Source organism: Moschus berezovskii, chromosome 11, assembly GCF_049115385.1.
Source record: "Moschus berezovskii isolate FMDL1 chromosome 11, NW_MosBer_1.0, whole genome shotgun sequence".
Lineage (NCBI taxonomy): Eukaryota > Metazoa > Chordata > Mammalia > Artiodactyla > Moschidae > Moschus > Moschus berezovskii.
The window spans coordinates 109,026,705-109,048,492 of NC_142470.1; the positions used below are offsets into that span (position 1 = coordinate 109,026,705).

A 21,788-nucleotide genomic window follows, 5' to 3' on the forward strand; every position below is an offset into this window, starting at 1 on the left:
GATGAAAAGTCTTGGCAGATGGAAGTAAGTTCCTGACCGCTGCACCAGATCACCCGGGATGCATGTGGACCCTGAATCCAATGACGGGTGTCCTTGGAAGAGAAGAGGGCATGATCTGAGGCACAGAGTCACCCAGGGGAGAAGGTTTGTGCAGATGGACACAGAGGTTGGGGTGATGTGGCCACAAGCCCAGGGAGGCCTGGGGTCTCCCAAGGGCTGGACAAGGCCAGAGGGACCCTCCCCTGGAGCCTCTGGAGGGAGCTCAGTCCTGCCCACACCTTGATCACAGGTTTCTGACTCCAGAACTGAGGGAGAATGAATTTGTGTTAAAGTTGTCCAGTCTGTGGTCAGTGGATACAGCTGTCCCTGGACACTGAGAGTGAACTTGCCAGCTCCAAGGTGAGAACAGTGGCAGGACCCACCCCCCACCCGCTGACACACAGTCTTGTCATGAGGTTAAATGAGTCAATACGCACTGCTGCCTGAATCAGGGACTGACACTTGGATCTCAGCCCCCTTCACCTCCCCTTCATCATCCCTGGCATTGTTGGGACCCTCATCCACTCGTTCAGTGGACATGCGGTGCTCCTGCTCAGCCCCGATGTGGACAGCGAGGCCAGCGAGCTGGGAAGCTCCACGCAGGACTCACCCTGCCTGCTAGGGCTGCACGGACAAGGCCTGTGCAGTGACACGGAGGCCCGGGAGAGGCTGGATCCTCCGGTCGTGGGAGGCACGGGGGCCTCAGCATCAGAGGTGGAGGGGTGAGCCGGGTTCATCCAGGGGGATGCAGCCCTTCACTCAAAGTGGGGGAAGAACCCCACGTGGCACCCGGTGTCCGGGGGCCTCCCCTTGCCCTGGTGGGTGATGGGCACAGCCATGGATGATCACCGGAAGTCTGCATCTCACTAGGGGCCGAGGCTGGTGCTGAGTGAATCCTCAGTGAGGTTTTCTTCTTAAAAACCATCCTAAGTGACTTCGGCTCCATTGCTTTTTGCTAAAAACCTACAATGATCCCAAGAACTTTGTACACTCCAAGGGTGGTGACAGGACGTGGAGCCCAGCACAGACCCAAGTCAGCCCTACCCTGCGTCCCATGGGCCGGCCACACCATCCCCCTTCTGTGATCTGGCTTTCTTCTGCCAGGACTCCCAGAATGGTGGAAATGCACGTGTGGCCTCAAGCTGAGGGGCCCAGCATGGGATCCAAGCCCCTGGGGGTCCCCTTGGGAAGTCTGGTGGACCATAGTCGCCACTGCTGTCAGGCAGCTCTGTCTCGGTTAATGTCGTTTCTTTGCTTTCTGTTGTGATGGGGCACCCCAGTTATCTCGGGGCAATTGGGAGGTCTGCTGGGGTTACATGCTCCTGCTGTAGATGGGGAAACATTATCGCTGCATTGACGCTGCTCACTCGATACTGGGAATCTGTTCAACAGAAATGGCAAGGGGAACAGAGAAAAACAGAAACAGAAAAATGGAGAGTTGCTGGGTTGCTTCAGGTCTCACCTGTGATTAAGAGTGTGTGCAGCCTGCCCGTGAACCCGGGTTCCCACACCTCCCAGCTATCAGGTGTCAGGCGCTGATTTTAGACCCCCAGCTTCACTAAGGAGTCATTGACAGATACAGTTTGTGTGTATTTCAAGTCTACATTGTGATTGTGATGACTTGATGCCCATAGACGTCGTGGAATGATTGCCCAACACTCGCATCGCCTCACACGGTTAACTCTGTGTGTGTGTGTTTTATGCTGTTCTTATAATCCATGAACACAATATAGATAGCTCTCCATTTTTTTTTAGATCTTCTTTATCTTAGAAGTCTATAGTTTGCTGTAAGTCTTGCACTTGTTTAATTAGATATCTTGATATTTTAGTGCCATTATAAATTCCTAATAGAGATAGAATTGACTTTTCTATATTCACTTGCTAAATCCATTAATTTCAAATCATTCTAATTGTATTTTCTTATGTATACACAATTATGTCTGCAAATAAGTGCTTTTTTCCCCCTTCGCAACTGTGATAACCCTTTTCTTTTTCTTACTTTATTGTACGGACTAGGATCTCCAGTACCGAGTACAATGGTGAACAGAAGTACTGAGAATAAGTAACTTTGTCTCTTTCCCATTATCAGAGGAAAACCTTTCAACCTTTCAGTATTTCATCATCCCATATGATATTAGCTTTTTTATAGATAATTTTATCAAAATATGTAAATTCTTCTCTGTTAGTTTACTAAGAGTTTTTTCTTAGTCATGCACTAAAATTATTACATTAAGTTTTCTTAAGTTTATTTTCTGTAGATTTTGAAACAAGTGATTTTTCTTTTATGTGGTGATTTAACTTTTAAAAAATTTTGTGATTCTAAAACAACACCAACCTAATCTTGATGTATTCTCCTTCTGTTGGATTTTATTTGTTAGTGTTTTATTTAGGATTATTTCATCTATATCCAGAGTCTGTAATGTTACTTTCTTGTACTTCTTCCTTGTTGGTTTTAGTATCAAGGTTATGCTAGTCTTATAAAACAAGGTTGGAGAGTGTTCCTTGTTTATCCCCAGAGTTCCTGTGAGATTACTGTTTCCTTCCCTCGATTTTTGGAAGAATTTATTGGCAAAACCAGTTGGTTTCATTGTGGGGAGGCTTTTAATTTCAGATGTAATGTTTTTCATGCAAATAAAATTTTCTTATTTTGTATGTCTTCTTGGGTCTAGTTGTGTAAAGCCTTTCCCCGCTGCTAGGAATTTATTGAGGCCAGCAGACTCTCCAATTAGTAAGTGAACTGTGGTTCATCATATCTTTTTATCTGCAAGATGTGTTGTCTCCCCTTTGAAAAACCCTTGATACTGCTGATTTGTGCTTTGTCTGTTTTTCTTAATCAGTCTCTCTAGGGGTTTATCAGTTTTGGCAGTCCTTTCAAAGAGCCAACTTTTGGCTTTGTTTTGAAAAAATTCCATATTGCTTTCGGTTTCCTTATTTTCTTCTCCTTTTTTCCCCATCTGCCTTGTGTTTTGTTTGCTTTGCTTTTTTTCTGGTTTCTGCAGCCCATGGGGTCGCTAAGGGTCGGACACGACTGAGCGACTTCATTTTGACTTTTGACTTCATGCATTGGAGAAGGAAATGGCAACCCACTCCAGTATTCTTGCCTGGAGAATACCAGGGACGGGGGAGCCTGGTGGGCTGCTGTCTATGGGGTCGCACAGAATCGGACACGACTGGAGTGACTTAGCAGCAGCAGCAGCAGGGATAGAGGCTTAATTGATTTTTATCCTTCCTTCTTTTCCAGTATATGTGTGTAAGGCTTTAAGTTACCCTCTAAACACAGTTTGCTGCGTCCCACAAGTTTTAGTAAGCCAGATTTTTATGGAAAATTATTTTCTAATTTTCATTGTGTTTTTAAAAAATGATTATTCATGAAATTCTTCAAGCAGTATGTCTTTTAACAATGTTTGGGGATGTTTTTCTGGTGACCCTTTTTTGATTTCTAGCTTAATTCCATGAAGAGCCCCATCTTAGTCTTTTGGGGCTACTGTTATAAATACCATAGACTAGTGATAAACAACAGAAAGTTGTTTCTTATAGTACTGGAGTCTGGGAAATCCCAAGATCACCAGCAGGTGCCATGTCTGGTGAGGCCTGTCTCCTGGTTCCTAAACTGCCTGCTGCTTCTCCCTGTCCTCACAGCATGAGCGCCTGTTCCCTCCTGCCCTGAGCCCTCCCAGAGTGCCTGCCTCCTGGGCTCATCACCGCGCGCGGGGTGCAGTTTGAGGCACATAGACCGTCAGCCCACTGCAGTCCCTAAGTGTACCCCGCATTAGTTCAGTCCTTTGAAAGAGTTTGAGCTTTCCTAATGGCCCAATATATATTCATTTTGTGATATGTTCCTTGGGCTCTTGAAAATAATATGTATCAGTGAGAAAGCAATATTCCGTGTGTATCAGTTAGATCAGGTTTGTGACTCATGTAATTCGGATTCCGGTAGCCACGTTTTGTAAAGCAGAAGTAGGTGAAATTACTTGCAGTGTATTTTATTTTAACACACCCAAAATATTATCATTTCAGTGTGTAATCAATATGATACAACCTAATGAAATATTTCACGTTCTTTTGTTCACGCTAAGTCTTAAAAATCCAGTGTGTGTTTCATGCTTGCAGCACATCTCATCATAGAGCCAGTCGCAATTCAGGTACTTCATGGCTGCAGGTGACTACGTCTCAGGGAGCCCAGTTCCCTGAGAGATGTGTCTTTAACGTCTCCCACTGTGATTATGAAATTGGCTGTTACTCCTTTTCTATTTCTGTCAGTTTTATGTATTGATATTTTGAGGTTATGTTATTCGGTACATTCAAATGTGGAATCCTCATGTTCTTGCTGGACTGAACTTGTATCAGTATGAGAAGCTCCTTTTTAAGGCTAGTGATGCTTCTTACTTTAGACACTATTTGACAGTGATATTGCCACATCAGTTTTCTTTCCTTGTTTGCCTGGGTATCTTTTACCTTCACCTGTATAAAAGATCTTCCATCTTAACAGGAACCTCTGTGACTAGTGTATAGTTTTCATTGTCATCAATTGATCATTTTTATCTTTTAATGAGAGTATTTGCTCTATTTATAATGTTGATATTTCAGTGCATAGATACCGTGTTACTGTTTGTTTTCTGTCTGTCTCACCTATTCTGTGTTCTTTTCTCTTGCTTCTTGTAGAAGTGTGAAGTCTTTTTCTAGTTCTGTACTCCTCTGTCAGGTTGTTGGGTGTCCGTTCACAGATAGAGCGTGTGTTTTACATTCAAGTCTAACTTAGTACTTTTATTGCCTCCCTGACACGACTGTCTCCTCCTTGTCACTGTTATACTTTAAATTGTTAGATATATTTTTGGCGTTAACATCATTGTTTTGTAGAGTTAATGTTTACCCTCATAGTTACCTCATTGTTGGTCTTTACTTGTTTTTTATATTTCTGTCAGAGACTACTTTTCTTTTTCCCAAAGCGCTGCCTGAATATTTTTTTAGTTCATGTCTCTGCGTGATGAGTTGTCTCATTTCCATTCGCCCTAAAAGTCTTTATTTTGCTTTCACTTTGGAAGAGTGTTTCTGTGGGGTATAGAATTCCAGGTGGGTGGGTGGTGGTTTTCCAGCATTTTACAGATGCCCGTCCATTATCTTCTGACTTCCTTGTTCTTGAAAAGTCAGCTCTCAGTGTTTCTGTGCCATTCAAAGCCACACCTTTTTCCCTCTGAGCTTGAACATTTTCTTCTTGCCTTAGGCACTCGCAGAGCTGCTGAAACCAATGTGTGGTTTTCATTTTTGAGTCAATGGTCTGATTCTTGAACCAACTGTTGCCACTGTCCCTGTCAGTCAGTTCAGTCGCTCGGTGTCGGACACGTTGCGACCCCATGGACTGCAGCATGCCAGGCTTCTTTGTCCATCACCAACTCCTGGAGCCTGCTCAAGCTCCTGTCCATCGAGTCGGTAATACCATCCAACCGTCTCATCCTCTGTCGTCCCCTTCTCCTCCTGCCTTCAGTCTTCCCCAGCATCAGGTTCTTTTCCAATGAGTCAGTTCTTCGCATCAGGAGGCCAAAGTATTGGAGCTTCAGCACCAGTCTTTCCAATGAATATTCAGGACTGATTTGCTTTAGGATTGACAGGTTGGATTTGCTTGCAGTCCACGGGGCTCTCAAGAGTCTTCTCCAACACCATAGTTCAGAAGCATTGATTCTTTGGCATTCAGCCTTCTTCATGGGTCAACTCTCACATCCATACATGACTGCTGGCTTTGACTAAATGAACTAGTACTAAATGAGCTCCTACATAGCTTTGGCTAAATGAACCTTTGTCGGCAAATTAATATCTCTGCTTTTTAATATGCTGTCTAGGTTTTTCATAGCTTTCCTTCCAAGGAGCAAACATCTTTTAATTTCACCATCTGCAGTAATTTTGGAGCCCAAGAAAATAAAATCTGTCACTGTTTCCATTGTTTCCCCATTTATTTGCCATGAAGTGATGGGGCCGTATGCCATGATCTTCATTTTTTGCATGTTGAGTTTTATGCCAGCTTTTTCACTCTCTTCTTTCACTTTCATTAAGAGACTCTTAAGTTTCAACCCCTGTAGGCATTTCTTATTCCCCTTTCTGTCTTTTCTCCACCATGAGGGTCCCCATTTATAGTTTTTAACAACGTAGTTTAACAATGGGCTCCTTTGATATATTCTATACTTTTTTCCCCACATATATATATATTTTAACCGATCCATCCTTCAGTTCACTGATCCTCTCTTCAGCTACGTCCAATTTGATGTTAAGCCCAGAGACTGAGATCTTAAATTCAGTTCACTGTTATTGTAAAGTTCTAGAATCGCTTTTGATTCTCAGAAATTTTTCCTTTTTTCAAGTGTATTTTTGAACTGGTGACATTTGCATCTGATCCCTGTAGCACACACACACCTCTGATATGCTGATATATATTGATACCTCTGGGTCTGTTTCGGTTCTTTTTCTCTTGCTCGTATTTGTTGTTACACCCTTTTTTGCTTTTTTGGTTGCATGTTGGGCATTCTGTATGGAAAACCCTAGAGGTTCTGGTGATGCTGTCTTCTCCAGAGTTTCCTCTGACGCAGACCTCTAGTGGACACAGAGCTCTCTGTTCACTCAGGGTTTGAGTGACTTGAGGCTAGGGGGTCCTTGTAAGCTCAGTCTCAGAAGCCTTCCCCCACCGTCCCCCCCTGACCCCAGGGAGGAGCGCTCCAGCGTCTCTGTCTGGAAGCCTGGGGTGCCTCCCAGGGCCCCCCCTTCTCAGCAGGTCCTGAAGCCCACCTTCTGTCTCCTGAGCATCACGAGGTGACCGATACTCAGCACTCAGCCGGTTTGGGCTGTGTTGGGTACGTTATCTGTTCCTCCCTTTTCTTGGGGAGCTTGGTCTCTGTCATCCGGACTGACATGTGAGGCCTCCGCTCAAATTTTTGTCTTCCCAGCCCAAGGAACTGTCCAGAGCTGTGTTAGCCAGTCCCCTCTGCTTGACTTTTTCCCTGCCTTTTCTTCACAGAGTCAGCTTTGTTCAGATGCCACGAGGAAAGGAGCGGCCCTCTCGGTCTCCAGCTCCCTCACTGGGCTTCCCTCCTGTTCGAAATCTTGGATTGTGGCTGCCTAAGGACCTCTGGCTCAGACTGTAAAGCTTCTATCTGCAATGCGGGACACCCGGGTTTGAGCCCTGGGTTGGGAAGATCCCCTGGAGAAGGAAATGGCAATCCATTCCAGTACTGTTGCTTGGAAAATCCCATGGACAGAGGAGCCTGGTAGGCTACAGTCTAAAGGGTCGCAAAGAGTCAGACACGACTGAGCGACTTCACTCTCACTTTCAAGGACCTCCTTTAAACCGTGTTTAGCTTTTCTAGCTCCCAGTGGGCTGCCCTACAAGCTGCTTGCGTCTGTAACTTGAAGTGGGGACGCCCTGGGTGTCTTCTCTTATCTGAAGCCACATGTAACAGTCACAGTAATTGTATTGATCATCTCTATTTGCTACTGGGGTAAACAAGAACCAGGGATCCTTGCCTAGTACCCACGGTTGTGTTTCTGATCAGAAGCCCCAGCTTGCCCGGGTTGTTTCAGTGCCATGTGAACTTGTGAAGAAGGTGGTGCAAGCAGCCCACATGGCCTGGGAACAGAGGAGCTGGTCAGGTCACTTCCCCACCCCTGACGGCCCAGGGCAGGCCTTGTGATGACGGGCTGCTGGGGGTGGAGAAGGCTGAGGAGGGAGGGGTTACATGACCTGTATTCTCTGACGTGGTCACATGTGGGTTTTCTTTTTCAGTTTGAAAAATTGACTGCGTTTAGTCTTGCCTCCAGTTTCATTTTAAGGTTGAAAATGAAGATTTTATTCTTAAAGTTGAGCATAGTGATTTTACAGTCTTTTGAAAGCAGTAGTTGAGGTATCAAAAAGACATCTCGGAGAACTCCAGTAGATAAAGCCAAAAAAAGAGAGTGTTCAGGGTGAACTGCGGGCGGGACCCCAAACTGTTCTCTGTCTCTCCCAGAGTCTGTAATCGCTGAGATGGGTGGATATAGGACCCCAAGCACCCCGGGGACTGAGGTCCTCAAGTGACAGCAGAGGTCTGGGCTGAGCCAGGAGCAGTGTGGCCTGTGCCCTGGCGAGTGGAGAGCTGGGAGCGTGGGAGTGGGGCCAGGAGAGGGGGTGGGAGACTTGGGGGTGGAGGGAGGGGCAGCATCTGGCATGGTCTGGGAGGTGCTGGCTGCTGCGGCTCGAGTCAGGGACACCCCGGACCTCCACCGTGCAGCCCCCACGGGGCAGAGTCGTCTGGTAGCCCAGGGTTGAAGTTAAGAGGGCGAGTTCGCAGCAGGTTAAATGAACCCCTGTACCCACTGTGGGTTCATTTTAAGTGCCTGGAGCGAGGTTGGTCAATCCCTTGCTGAGCTCGACTGAGGGAGTCAGTCAGGGAGGACTTAGCTCAGGGTGAGAGTGAGGGGCGGCTGGCGCGGTGAGTCCTTCTCAGCTGGGTGGGTTCTGGGGATGCCCTTGAGTTCAGGGGTACCCTTTCTGTAGCCTCACTGAAGGCTTGTTTGGGGGGTGGAGGGGGCAGAAGGCCACTTAGAAGACATGCTCATTCCTAGTGGTGGTGGTTTCTGAAGCAGTTTAAACTGTTCGGTCCGACTGTGACCAGTACCTTGCAGGGTCATGTTTGGCGGTGGGCCTGAGCTGTTGGCACGGCCTTCCCTCTCCCGTACCCCACACTCACCTGCCATCTTTTTGGCAGCCCCTCCCCCGCTCTGCACCGTTGATGGTGGGCCCGAGCCCAGCCCCCCTGTTACCATGGAACCCCTTGTGACTGAGTGGGTTCTGGTTCCGTGCTCCTGGGAGACGTGCTGGGGGCAGAGACTTCGTGCCATTTCTCCTTGAGACAGTGGTCCTGGTGGTCATAGTGTGAGAGCGGTGTGAGTGAGAGCAGTGTGTGTGAGAGCAGTGTGTGTGTGAGAGCGGTGGTCATAGTGTGAGATCAGTGGTGATAGCTCAGGAGCTGAGGTATCCTACTGTGAAACAGCAGTTGCCCCGAGTGGGGGTCTGCCCCTATCCGCGAGGATGGGTCGCAGAAGGGCCCGCCTGTGGGCGTTATTCCAGTGCTGCAAACCCAAAGCAAAGGCCAAGACAAGGAGGAGCTTGGCCTCGGACCGAGTCCTGGAAGCAGAGTGCCCTGAGGTGAGAGCAGCCGGGGGCTGGGCCCGTCAGATTGGCCCTCACCCGGCGAAGTGTTGGGGTTGTGTTTCCTTTTGTTAGCTTGGTTGTGGGCCCTGCTGGGCAGGGCGTTTTGACCTTAGTGGGCAGGATCGACCCCAGCAGGTTGACCTTGTAAGAGGTTGGGCAGGTGCTGCGCGGAGGATGGGTGGGGGCCCCACAAGAAGGGAAACACTGGCTGGAGGAGTCTCTGGGGCACGTGGACTGAGCTAGAGAGCCAGTCCTTGAAGCAAAAAGGCTAAGCCCCTTAACGTCCCCTGTCTTACAAAGAAGGGAAACACTGGATGGAGGAGTCTCTGGAGCGTGTGGATCGAGCTAGAGAGTCAGTCCTTGAAGCAGAAAGGCTAAGCCCCTTAACGCCCCCTGTCTTACAAAGCACAGACCAGTGTGTCCAGGATTTTAATGACGGGTACCTACTGCTTACGTGTATAACATACACCCTCATGGCTTCACATGTCTACTGCATGCCTCTTACAAGTGTAGGGCACTACTCTGGGTGCTGCATACTCAGTATGGAATAGGGGATATGTAGCCCAGGATTTGTGTATCTGTGCCAAGAAAAACAGAAGAATGGATGACGCCGTGTGGTTCAATTTGAGCAAGTTCACCACGTGGACGGCCCCGCGTGCACGCAAATTGTGGTAAGATACATATAACATGAGTTTAACATTTTAACCAGTTTATTGAATGACTGTGTGACTTCAGTGGAGTCAAGCTAACAGATGGCCTTGGGGTGCCATCAGCCTTTTTCCCAGAGGAACACTCCAAAGCCTGGTGGCCTTGTAGACCTTACCTTTCTTCTTCACTCTCCCCAGTGGTTCTGGGTCACTTGTCTGTGTGTCGTTTAAGAATCTCTTCATCCACTTTGTTGTTAGGTTTATGTTTAGGAACGTTTCTCAGATGTCCCTGGGTGTTGAGAAGGCAGGCTTGGATTCTGGGTTCTCCCTTGCCGTGTGCCGGCCAGGTCGTGGTGGAGGCTGATGGCCGGTCTGAGTTGTGGTGGCGTGTGTGGTCTTGGGGTCGGCAGACCCCCTCTTCTGTGGGGGGGCAGGGAGATCCTTTGTGTGGAGCCTGGAGAGACTTGACAGGGTCAGTCTTCATTGTCTCGCTCTCTTTTTAACTTGTGTTTGCATTTAGTGACTCATTTAATTGTTTTCTAGAAGTCTCCAGCTTCTAACGAGGAGGTAAATGTATACAGGAAGCAGCTCCTGGAAAGGGAAGAAGAACTCGCCGAGCTCAGAGCTGAAAGAAACAACACCAGGGTCAGTAGGGGGATTCTCACGTGTTGACATTTGCCCCGCGGGGGTCACCACTGGGCTCCGTGTTAGTGACTTTAAATTCTGTCTGATTTTAAAGTCATTTTTCACATCTTCCCACTGAGCAGACTGGCGTGGATCAGTTCGGGGTTCTCATACCTTGCTTCAAATTTATGATGAGAGCTAATGTAATTTTAGTACATTCAAGGGGAAGTTCTCTTCACTTACATTTTTGTCCACGCTACACTTTTTGTGGGATCTTAGTTCCCCAACCAGGGATTAAAACCCATGACCCTGCAGAAGTGTGGAGTCTTAACTACTGGGCCACCTGGGAAGTCCACCCTAGCTTTAGACAGAACTGGCAGGATTCCGATGTGCCTTAGCATGGTTTCGGCTTTAGCGTGAGGCTGAGAGGAGTTACCGACCCTGAATGCAAGTGTGAGGTTGAAGGTGCTCCTTTGGCCCCGCCCTGCAGCTGCTGCTGGAGCACCTGGAGTTCCTGGTTTCCCAGAACATGCCGTCCCTCCAGATGACGGCGGGCAAGCAGCAGGAGCAGCCCCCAGCCAGCATGACCAGCGAGGTGGAGGTGCTCAGGGCGCTGAAATTTCTTTTTGACCACCACAAGGCCCTGGATGAGAAGGTACCAGCCACCCAAACCTCCTGGATTTGTACACTTGCTGCCTTGTTAGGTGGATGATGCATGTATTTATGTAACTAGTTGACTTTTGAGCTTCTTGAATTCTTGTAAATACATTTTTTCTGTAAGATGTCAGTTTTATATGGCTCAGGCATGTCCGTATCTTTGCGACCCTGTGGACTGTAGCCCACCACGCTCCTCTCTTCATGGGGCTTCCCAGGCAAGAATACTGGAGTGGGTGGCCGTCTTCTACTCTAGGGGATCTTCGCGACCCAGGGATTGAACCTGCCCTCTTGCATTGGCAGGCAGATTCTTTACCACTGAGCCACCTGGGAAGCCCCCAGTTAAAAAGTATTAGTTGGCATAAATGTCTCAAGATTTATTATATTCTGTATATCAATTTGCAGTTAAAAACTGGGTACTAGAATTAATTTAGGATAACATTTGTTCTCTCAAACTTAGAATTTAAAGCGGTTAACAAGCAGATTTTCTTGATGTTAAGATCAATGAGAGCCATTAAAGATACTCTGTTACAGTAGCCATGTATTAGGGTGAGCATAGAATGAGGAGTGCACTAACGTGTATACACACATCAACACACAGTGACTCGACCCCTTTTATTTGAGTTGAGAGAGCGATTACGTATAGCACACGAAAGGTGTCGTTTGTTAGAAGAAGAATTAGGTGCTACACATAAAGAGGTAAGTTTGATCAGTCATCGTGTAATTTCAGTTATGGGTTTGTCATTTGTATCCTTTCATTTTAAAAAAGTATGAAGGCTGTAGTGGTGGGCATCACATGCTATTTAGCGTTCTGATTGAGGACCCGCCCACCTGGGGTATTTTAATGACTAGCAAACTAGACTTGTGGCTCAGAGCTGCAGGATCTCTTAAGCACCCCTTTGTCCAGGAGAAGACAAAGTCTGACTCTAATCACCCGGTTCTAATCGGGATGGACAGCATCACCAATGCACCATGTAGGTCTGAGCAGCCGTGAGGGTCCTGTGAGCTCCCAGAGCAGAAGGCAGTTTTGACCTCGCCGATTTCCCGGAAGTGCTGTGTCCCCTCCCTCCCAAAACAAGGCTGTCTAAGGCTTCCTTTCCCCCTCAGAGATCGTCTGATGGCTCTCTAAGCCACGAGCAAAACCTGGCTAAGATGAGTGAGCTCCAGGAAGTCATAGACAAGCAGTTGCGGGAGCAGAGCCAGATGAAAGAGCGCCTGGCAGCCCTCTCTGCCCACGTGAGAGAGCTGGAGGAGGACCTGGACACGGCCAGGAAGAAACTCCTCAAGTCCAAGGAAGTGAACAGGAAACTGGAGCGGGATGTCTGTGAAGTGAGTGACGGCGGCCGTGTCTGTTGCCCTGAGGTGGTTGTGGGTCCCTTGTTCTCCCGGTGATCTCAGCCTCGGGATGGCTGCACGAGTAAGAGCAGAGCTCTGGTGAGACCACGACAGGCTGCCTCCCCGCCTCTGTGTCGAGGTCTCTGGGGTAGAAGAGGCCTGATCCAGGCGGTCCGTTGGCAGTGGACCAACATGAGGGTAGCCCTTGCGCTGTGCTGCACCCTGGGTGTGGACTCCTCATTTCTACAAGTTCTAGGGGGCCCAGTGTGTTCCTTTTAAAACATTCATTTATCCATTCATTCATTTCTTGGCATGTAGTTGCTTTACACTGCTGGATCAATTTCTGCTGTGCAGCAAACTGAATCAGTCATGTATATGTGTATATATATATCTACGTATATCCCTGTTGTTTAGATTTCCTACCCATTTCCTTCACCACAGAGCACTGAGGAACCTTCCCTGTGCTGTACACTAGGTCCTTACTGGCTGTTGACTTGATACGTAGTATCAGCAGTGTATACATGCCAGCCCCAATCTCCCAGTTCACCCGCCCCCCCACCTGCCTGTCGAATGTATTCCTGACGATGCTGAGATTTCCTTCTGATTCGCTCAGGCGAGTCTGGTGACGTCTGTGGAGGCCGTTCTCTCGGAGAGATGGGAGCATGCTGTGTGGGCTCTGCCGAGGCAGCTTGCCTGGCCGTCTTCTCTGGTTTGCTGAGCTTCCGCTCCTTGACAGGGATGTGTGACAGTGATCCCGGCGGTCAGACCAGTCGAGTGGCATTTGCTCACCCTCAGGTCCTCAGGCCCGAGCTGTGTAACCGCGTAGACTCCTGATGTTTCTGGCGGTCATGTCTGCGGGTGTCATGATTTATGAGAAACTACCTAACGGTCATTGTGAAAACAGAAGAGTGCTGGGGGTTCAGGCCTCCTCCTGTGAGCCTCACCTCTCCTCTGTATGCAGACAGACAGCCCCCACCCTGCCCCACCCCTCCCCCGTGACACCGTCTCAGACAGAGCCGCTCCAGCATGTGTTCCAGCAGGTGTACCTGTTTAGTAGCTTGGTGTGAGGAATTCTGTGTGAGAACTCAAAACAGAAATATTTGCACATGTTTGTATAACCTTCTCACACTACTCTTTGGCAACAGAAGGAGATTAGGTGACAGAGTTTAGTACGTTGAGAATTCTGGAAAAAGTGTTTTTAAGACCTTTCACTTTTAATATTAGGACTTGGCCTACATTGGTTACTTAGTGACCGCAGAGGGACCCAAAATGGATTTTGAGCTGGCAGACAGGAGTCGCGCCAGCAGCAAGTTCTGGTCCTGGTTTGAGCATTTCATACATGTGGTTTAACTCTGCTTGAGAAAGCTGCTTCCAGTTGTGTTACACTTTGACTTCTGTTTCCACTCGTTAATAGTCTTACTTTAATTTTGAGGAAATTGCATGAGATTTTTCCAACTTTTACCCGAGGAAACGAGCCTCAGAGCTCCCTCTTGGGTCTGTTGTAGGTCCCTCCCTGTTCTGGTCACGTCCGCCTGTATGGTGTAGCAGACAGAGGTCCTGACTTCATGCCAGATACCTTCCCTCCTGGAATTCTTTCAATAACAGGGTAGATTAGTATACTTTTTGTTTGCTGTTTGGATTTATTATATAGCAAAGAAGCTTGGTAAACCGATTAGTCGGGCAGAACATTCAGACAGATGGATACCCATCATGGCAAATGTGACCTTGGAGGTAGGCGTGTTTTTGCTCACGTTCAAGAAAACTGCCACGTCTAGGAGTTTAATTTTGAGGACGCTGACTTTATGTTTGATTTGAAACTTAGGATTTAGTCCAGCTTTGTTACTCAAGTGTATCGGAGTGTTCCATGATAACAACTTACATTTTCTCCTCTGCAATGCCCGGTGTAGGCCATGGCCCAGAAGGAGGACATGGAAAAGAGAATCATTATCCTAGAGAAACGCTCCCTCGCCACACAGCGTGAAGCTGCCTATGTGCATGACTTCAATGATAAACTTGAAAAGGAAATCGCAAATGAGGATTCTATGCATCGACAGGTAATGGCCTTTACTGTACTGTGTCTGACTTTTATAGTATTGAATTACTGAGGAGGGAAGGTAAAGACCTTTTCATGTGACCTCCCACGTTGGAAATCAAGTCCCTGTGTAAAGTTCTTATGACCCTAAAACATGTACATCATGTAAATTATGTACATCATGGTATATCATGGTAAATCATGATGTACATCATGGTAAATCAGCGTACTGGAAGGAAATACATTTTTTAAAATTTGGGGGTGACTGCAACTTGCAGGTTTGAATTATTTGGGACTTGGTTTAACCATTTTGTGAAATTCCTCTCCTGACTCCCTTGTTTTATTTGAACGTGAATCTGTTGGCTTGTTAGCATTTTTACTGAAAGAGCAGAGAGCAGCAGGGAACTTCAGGGCAGCGGGCTGCCTGTGGAGAACTGGGTCATTGTGACAAAAGGGTTAGAGCTCCGGTCTGGTTAGGGATTGTCCTTCCTATGGTTTGGTGAGCCTTACTCGCTCCTGTTCCTGTGTGGTCTCAGATAATCAGGACTTAACCAGGAAAACCAAATCTGGCTTCTCTCAAAAAAAGTGAGTCGGGCCGGTGTGTGCCAACATGTATCATTGGCCCCACCACAAAAATAAAACACTAGAAAATCATTGAAATGTATGAGGTGGAATGCATTACGATATATAAAATAGTGGCTGCAAGAGGCAGATCAGAAAATACTACGTACCATATGCTATTGTTTACTGAGGGTTTTAAAGCCTCATGTGTCAGCACTGTCCCCACCATGCCTGTGTTCCTGGGCCTGGACTGTAGAGCCTCAGACGTGGGCTCCCAGGGGGCAGTGGTTCTGACTGCGATGATGAGACCCACGGTGAGGCGCCCTCCCCGCTTAGGCAGAGAGCTCAATGTCTCCCAATCAGGGGTGCACTTCCTTACTTTCAGAACAGCTGCTCAGAGGCTGTTGAGCTTGGGATGCTGTTTATGACTAAGCCAGTTCAAAGTAAACTTTTGTTTTGCTTTAAAAATATTTGAATGCCGATGCCGTACTGTGGAAGCTGTGAGAGGTTTTGTTTCCTTGGGCTCAAAAATCACTGCAGACGGTGACTACAGCCATGAGATTTAAAGATGCTTGCTCCTTGGAAAGCTATGACAAACCTAGACAGCATATTGAGAAGTAGAGACATCACTTTGCCGACAAAGATCCGTATAGTCAAAGCTATCGTTTTTCCAGTAGTTACGTATGGGTGTGAGAATTGGACCATAAAGAAGGCTGAGCACTGAAGAACTGATGCTTTCGAACTGTGTTGCTGGAGAAGACTTTAACAGAAAATAAAACAGTGTCAGACTTTGTTTTTTTGGGCTCCAAAATCACTGCAGATGCTGATTGCAGCCATGAAACTAAAAGACGCTTACTCCTTGGAAGGAAAGTTATGATCAACCTTGATAATATATTAAAAAGCAGAGACATTACTTTGCCAACAAAGGTCCGTCTAGTCAAGGCTATGGTTTTTCCCGTGGTCATGTATAGATGTGAGGGTTGGACTGTGAAGAAAGCTGATCGCCGAAGAATTGATACTTTTGAACTGTGGTGCTGGAGAAGACTCTTGAGAGTCCCTTGTACCACAAGGAGATCCAACCAGTCCATTCTGGGGGAGATCGATCCTGGGTGTTCATTGGAAGGACTGATGCTAAAGCTGAAACTGCAATACTTTGGCCACCTCATGCGACGAGTTGACTCACTGGAAAAGACTCTGATGCTGGGAAAGTTTGGGGGCGGGAGGAGAAGGGGACGACCGAGAATGAGATGGCTGGATGGCATCACTGACTCTATGGACATGAGTTTGAGTGAACTCCGGGAGTTGGTGATGGACAGGGAGGCCTGGCGTGCTGTGACTCATGGGGTCGCGGAGAGTCGGACACGACTGAGCAACTGAACTGAACTGAACCTGTTTTTTAATTTTTTAAGGTGGAAAATTTCAAACATGCACAAAAGTGGTATAATCATATACCACTTCTGTAATATAGTATAATAAATGCCCATGACCCAGCAATTAGCCTCAGCAATTTTTAACACAGGGCCAGTCTCAAATAGATCATTCTTTTGTCTTCTCTCCATTTTTTTTTTTTATATAGTAGGTCCTAAAACAGCTTTTTAAACCACTAGCTTGATGCTCATTTTATAAAACACAGACTTGCCAACTTTGTTATTACATTTAAAAATTGCTTGAGGTAATTATTTCTAGTTTTTTAATATGAATTTTCATACTGGAAAAGACCCTGATGCTGGGAAAGATTGAAGGCAGGAAGAGAGTGGGTGACAGAGGATGAGATGATTGGACGCCATCACCAACTCAATGGACATGAGTTTGAACAAGTTCTGGGAGTTGGTGATGGACAGGGAAGCCTGGCGTGCTGTGATTCATGGGGTCGCACAGTCAGACACGACTGAGCAAGTGAACTGAACTGAATATGAATTATCATTGGGAGAAAAGCTATGGCCAAGCTAGACAGCATATTAAAAAGCAGAGACATTACTTTGCCACCAAAGGAACACCTAGTTACAGCTATGGTTTTTCCAGTAGTCATGTATGGATGTGAGAGTTCGACCGTAAAGAAGCTGAGCACCAAAGAATCGATGCTTCTGAACTGAGGTGTTGGAGAAGACTCTTGAGAGTCCCCTGGACTGCATGGAGATCAATCAATCCTAAAGGAAATCAGTCCTGAATATGCATTGGAAGGACTGATGCTGAGGCTGAAGGTTCAGTACTTTGGCCACCTGATGCAAAGAACTGACAGATTGGAAAAGACCCTGATGCTAGGAAAGATCGAAGGCAGGAGGAGAAGGTGCGACAGAGGACGAGACAGTTGGATGGCATCACTGACCCGATGAATGTGAGTTTGAGCAACTTCTGGGAGATAGTGAAGGACAGGGAAGCCTGGCATGCTGCAGTCCATGGGGTCACAAAGAGTCAGACACGACTGAACAACAGCAATCATTACAAAGAATTTAAGTGATGTTGCATGTAAAGAAAAATATGTGAATGTCTATCTCCACTGGCTTTTTTCCCAAAATGAATTTTCTCACCTTTTGCTTTATAACTTGAATTCATTTTACCCCCTTAAACCAGACTCAAGCTTCTGTTTATGTACTGGGAATTTTCTCTACCAACGTGTGTGTAAGCTGATCCCCTTTAAAGTCTATTTGTTTCTGAGTGTAAATTTGCTTGCTCCCCGAGCTCCTCCAACAGGTAATGGCTGGTGACACTAAGGTCCCTCAGGTGCTCAGCCAAAGAGAAGCGTTGGGAGTGACCTTTGACAAGTGAAGTCCCTGCCTCTCTCTGTACCTGCCCGTCTGCTCTGGGGATGCTCAAGAGCCCACCAGACGTGGCTGTGGGAGGGGACCACCTCGAGAACCAGGGCACAGACTGCTCACGTCACGGCTCCCCGGTGCTTTTATTTATTTATTTATTTTTTGGTAATTAATTTATTTTTTATTGGAGGCAAATTATTTTACAATATTATATTGGTTGGTTTTGCCATACATGAATTCGCCCCGGGTTTACATAAGTTCCCCCTCCTGAACCTCCCTCCCACCTCCCTCCTCCCTTTATCCTCCCTCTGGGTCATCCCCGCATGCCAGCCCCGAGCATCCTATAACATGCATTGACCCTGAACTAATGATTCGTTTCACATATAACAGCATACGTGTTTCAATGCCATTCTCCCAAATCATCCCACCCTCACCCTCTCCCATAGAGTCCCAAAGACTCTTCTATACATCTGTATCTCTTTTGCTGTCTCATATACAGGGTTATCATTTGCATCTTTCTAAATTCCATATATATGCGTTAATATACTGTATTGGTGTTTTTCTTTCTGGCTTACTTCACTCTGTATAATAGGCTCCAGTTTCATCCACCTCATTAGAACTGATTCAAATGTATTCTTTTTAATGGCTGAATAATACTCCATTGTGTATATGTACCAAAGCTTTCTTATCCTTTCGTCTGCAGATGGACATCTAGGTTGCTTCCATGTCCTGGCTATTATAAACAGTGCTGCAGTGAACATTGGAGTACATGTGTCTCTTTCAATTCTGGTTTCCTCGGTGTGTATGCCCAGGAGTGCGATTGCTGGATCATATGGCAGTTCTACTTCCAGTTTTTTGAGGAATCTCCACACTGTTCTCCATAGTGGCTGTACTAGTTTGCATTCCCACCAAAAGTGTAAGAGGGTTCCTTTCTCTCCACATTCTCTCCAGATTTATTGCATGTAGACTTTTGGATAGCAGCCATTCTGACTGGTGTGAAATGGTATCTCATTGTGGTTTTGATTTGCATCTCTCTGATTATGAGGGATGTTGACCATTTTTTCATGTGTTTTTTAGCCATCTTTATGTCTTCTTTGGAGAAATGTCTGTTTAGTTCTTTGGCCCATTTTTTGATTGGGTCATTTATTTTTCTGGAATTGAGCTGCAGGAGCTGCTTGTATATTTTGGAGATTAATCCTTTATCAGTTGCTTCATTTGCTATTATTTTCTCCCATTCTGAAGGCTGTCTTTTCACCTTACTTATAGTTTCCTTTGCTGTGCAGAAGCTTTTGATTATAATTAGGTCCCATTTGTTTATTTTTGCTTTTATTTCCAATATTCTGGGAGGTGGGTCATGGAGGATCCTGCTGTGATTTATGTCGGAGAGTGTTTTGCCTACGTTCTCCTCTAGGAGTTTTATAGTTTCTGGTCTTACATTTAGCGCTCTAATCCATTTTGAGTTTATTTTTGTGTATGGTGTTAGGAAGTGTTCTAGTTTCATTGTTTTACAAGTGGCCGACCAGTTTTCCCAGCACCACTTGTTAAAGAGACTGTCTTTTGTCCATTTTATATTCTTGCCTCCTTTGTCAAAGATGAGGTGTCCATAGGTGCGTGGATTTATCTCTGGGCTTTCTATTTTGTTCCATTGATCTATATTTCTGTCTTTATGCCAGTACCATACTGTCTTGATGACTGTGGCTTTGTAGTAGAGCCTGAAGTCCGGCAGGTTAATTCCCCCAGTTCCATTTTTCTTCCTCAAGATTGCTTTGGGTATTCGAGATTTTTTGTATTTCCATACAAATTGTGAGATTATTTGTTCTAGTTCTGTGAAAAATATCGTTGGTAGCTTGATAGGGATTGCATTGAATGTATAAATTACTTTGGGTAGTATACTCATTTTTACAATATTTATTCTTCCAATCCATGAACATGGTATATTTCTCCATCTATTACTGTCCTCTTTGATTGCTTTCAGTAGCGTTTTATAGTTTTCTATGTACAAGTCTTTTGTTTCCTTAGGTAGATATATTCCTAAGTATTTAATTCTTTTCGTTGCAACAGTGAATGGAATAGTTTCCTTAATTTCTCTTTCTATTTTCTCATTATTAGTGTATGGGAGTGCAAGGGATTTCTGTGTGTTGATTTTATATCTTGCAACGTTACTGTAATCATTGATTAGCTCTAGTAGTTTTCTGGTAGAGTCTCTAGGGTTTTCTGTGTAGAGGATCATGTCATCAGCGAACAGTGATAGTTTTACTTCTTCTTTTCGAATTTGTATTCCTTTTATGTCTTTTTTTGCTCTGATTGCTGTGGCCAAAACTTCCAGAACTATGTTGAATAGTAGTGGTGAGAGTGGGCACTCTTGTCTTGTTCCTGACTTTAGGGGAAATGCTTTCAGTTTTTCACCATTGAGGATAATGTTTGCTGTGGGTTTGTCATATATAGCTTTTATTATGTTGAGGTATGTCCCTTCTATTCCCACTTTCTGGAGGGTTTTTTTTTTTTAATCATAAATGGATGTTGAATTTTGTCGAAGGCTTTCCCTGCATCTATTGAGATAATCATATGATTTTTATTTTTCAGTTTGTTAATGTGGTGTATTATGTTGATTGATTTGCGGATATTGAAGAAAACTTGCATTCCTGGGATAAAGCCCACTTGGTCATGATGTATGATCTTCTTAATGTGTTGTTGGATTCTGATTGCTAGAATTTTGTTAAGGATTTTTGCATCTATATTCATCAGTGATATTGGCCTGTAGTTTTCTTTTTTTGTGGGGTCTTTACCAGGTTTTGGGATTAGGGTGATGGTGGCCTCATAGAATGAGTTTGGAAGTTTCCCTTCCTCAGCAATTTCCTGGAAGAGTTTGAGTAGAATAGGTGTTAGCTCTTCTCTAAATTTTTGGTAGAATTTGGACCTGGACCTGGGCTTTTGTTTGCTGGAAGATTCCTGATTACAGCCTCTAGTTCCGTGCTTGTGATGGGTCTGTTCAGATTTTCTATTTCTTCCTGGTTCAGTTTTGGAAAGTTGTACTTTTCTAGGAATTTGTCCATTTCTTCCAGGTTATTCATTTTATTGCCATATAATTGCTGATAGTATTCTCTAATAATCCTTTGTATTTCTGTGTTGTCAGTTGTGATCTCACCATTTTCATTTCTAATTTTATTGATTTGGTTCTTCTCCCTTTGTTTCTTGATAAGTCTGGCTAGTGGTTTGTCAATTTTATTTACCTTCTCAAGGAACCAGCTTTTGGCTTTGTTGATTTTTGCTATGGTCTCTTTTGTTTCTTTTGCATTTATCTCTGCCCTAATTTTTACAATTTCTTTCCTTCTACTAACCCTGGGGTTCTTCATTTCTTCCTTTTCTAGTTCTTTAGATGTAGAGTTAGGTTAATCAGTTGACTTTTTTCTTGTTTCTTGATGTGTGCCTGTATTGCTATGAAATTCCCCCTTAGCACTGCTTTTACAGTGTCCCAGAGGTTCTGGGTTGTTGTGTTTTCATTTTCATTCATTTTTATGCATATTTTGATTTCTCTTTTGATTTCTTCTATGATTTGTTCATTATTCAGCAGCGTGTTGTTCAGCCTCCATATTTTGGCATTTTTAATAGTTTTTCTCACGTAATTGAGATCTAATCTTACTGCATTGTGGTCAGAAAAGATGCATGGAATGATTTCAACTTTTTTGAATTTACCAAGGCTAGATTTATGGCCCAGGATGTGATCTATCCTGGAAAAGGTTCCATGTGCACTTGAGAAAAAGTTGAAATTCATTGTTTTGGGGTGAAATGTCCTATAGATATCTATTAGGTCTAACTCGTCTATTGTATCATTTAAAGTTTGTGTTTCCTTGTTAATTTTCTGTTTAGTTGATCTATCCATAGATGTAAGTGGGGTATTAAAATCTCCCACTATTATTGCATTATTGTTAATTTCCCCTTTCATACTTGTTAGTAATTGTCTTACATATTGT

At 45.3% G+C, this 21,788-nt stretch overlaps 1 protein-coding gene across 1 annotated transcript in view; it reads left to right on the forward strand.

Moving 5' to 3' along the window:
- LOC148776264 (liprin-alpha-1-like) overlaps nucleotides 1–21,788 on the forward strand; it is a 141,669-nt gene that overhangs the window by 113,021 nt on the left and 6,860 nt on the right. Inside the window, exons 3-6 of the mRNA XM_088841800.1 lie at nucleotides 10,402–10,503; nucleotides 10,973–11,137; nucleotides 12,244–12,465; nucleotides 14,379–14,525. Coding sequence (XP_088697926.1) covers nucleotides 10,402–10,503; nucleotides 10,973–11,137; nucleotides 12,244–12,465; nucleotides 14,379–14,525 — 636 coding nt within the window. The remainder of the gene's footprint in view (nucleotides 1–10,401; nucleotides 10,504–10,972; nucleotides 11,138–12,243; nucleotides 12,466–14,378; nucleotides 14,526–21,788) is intronic.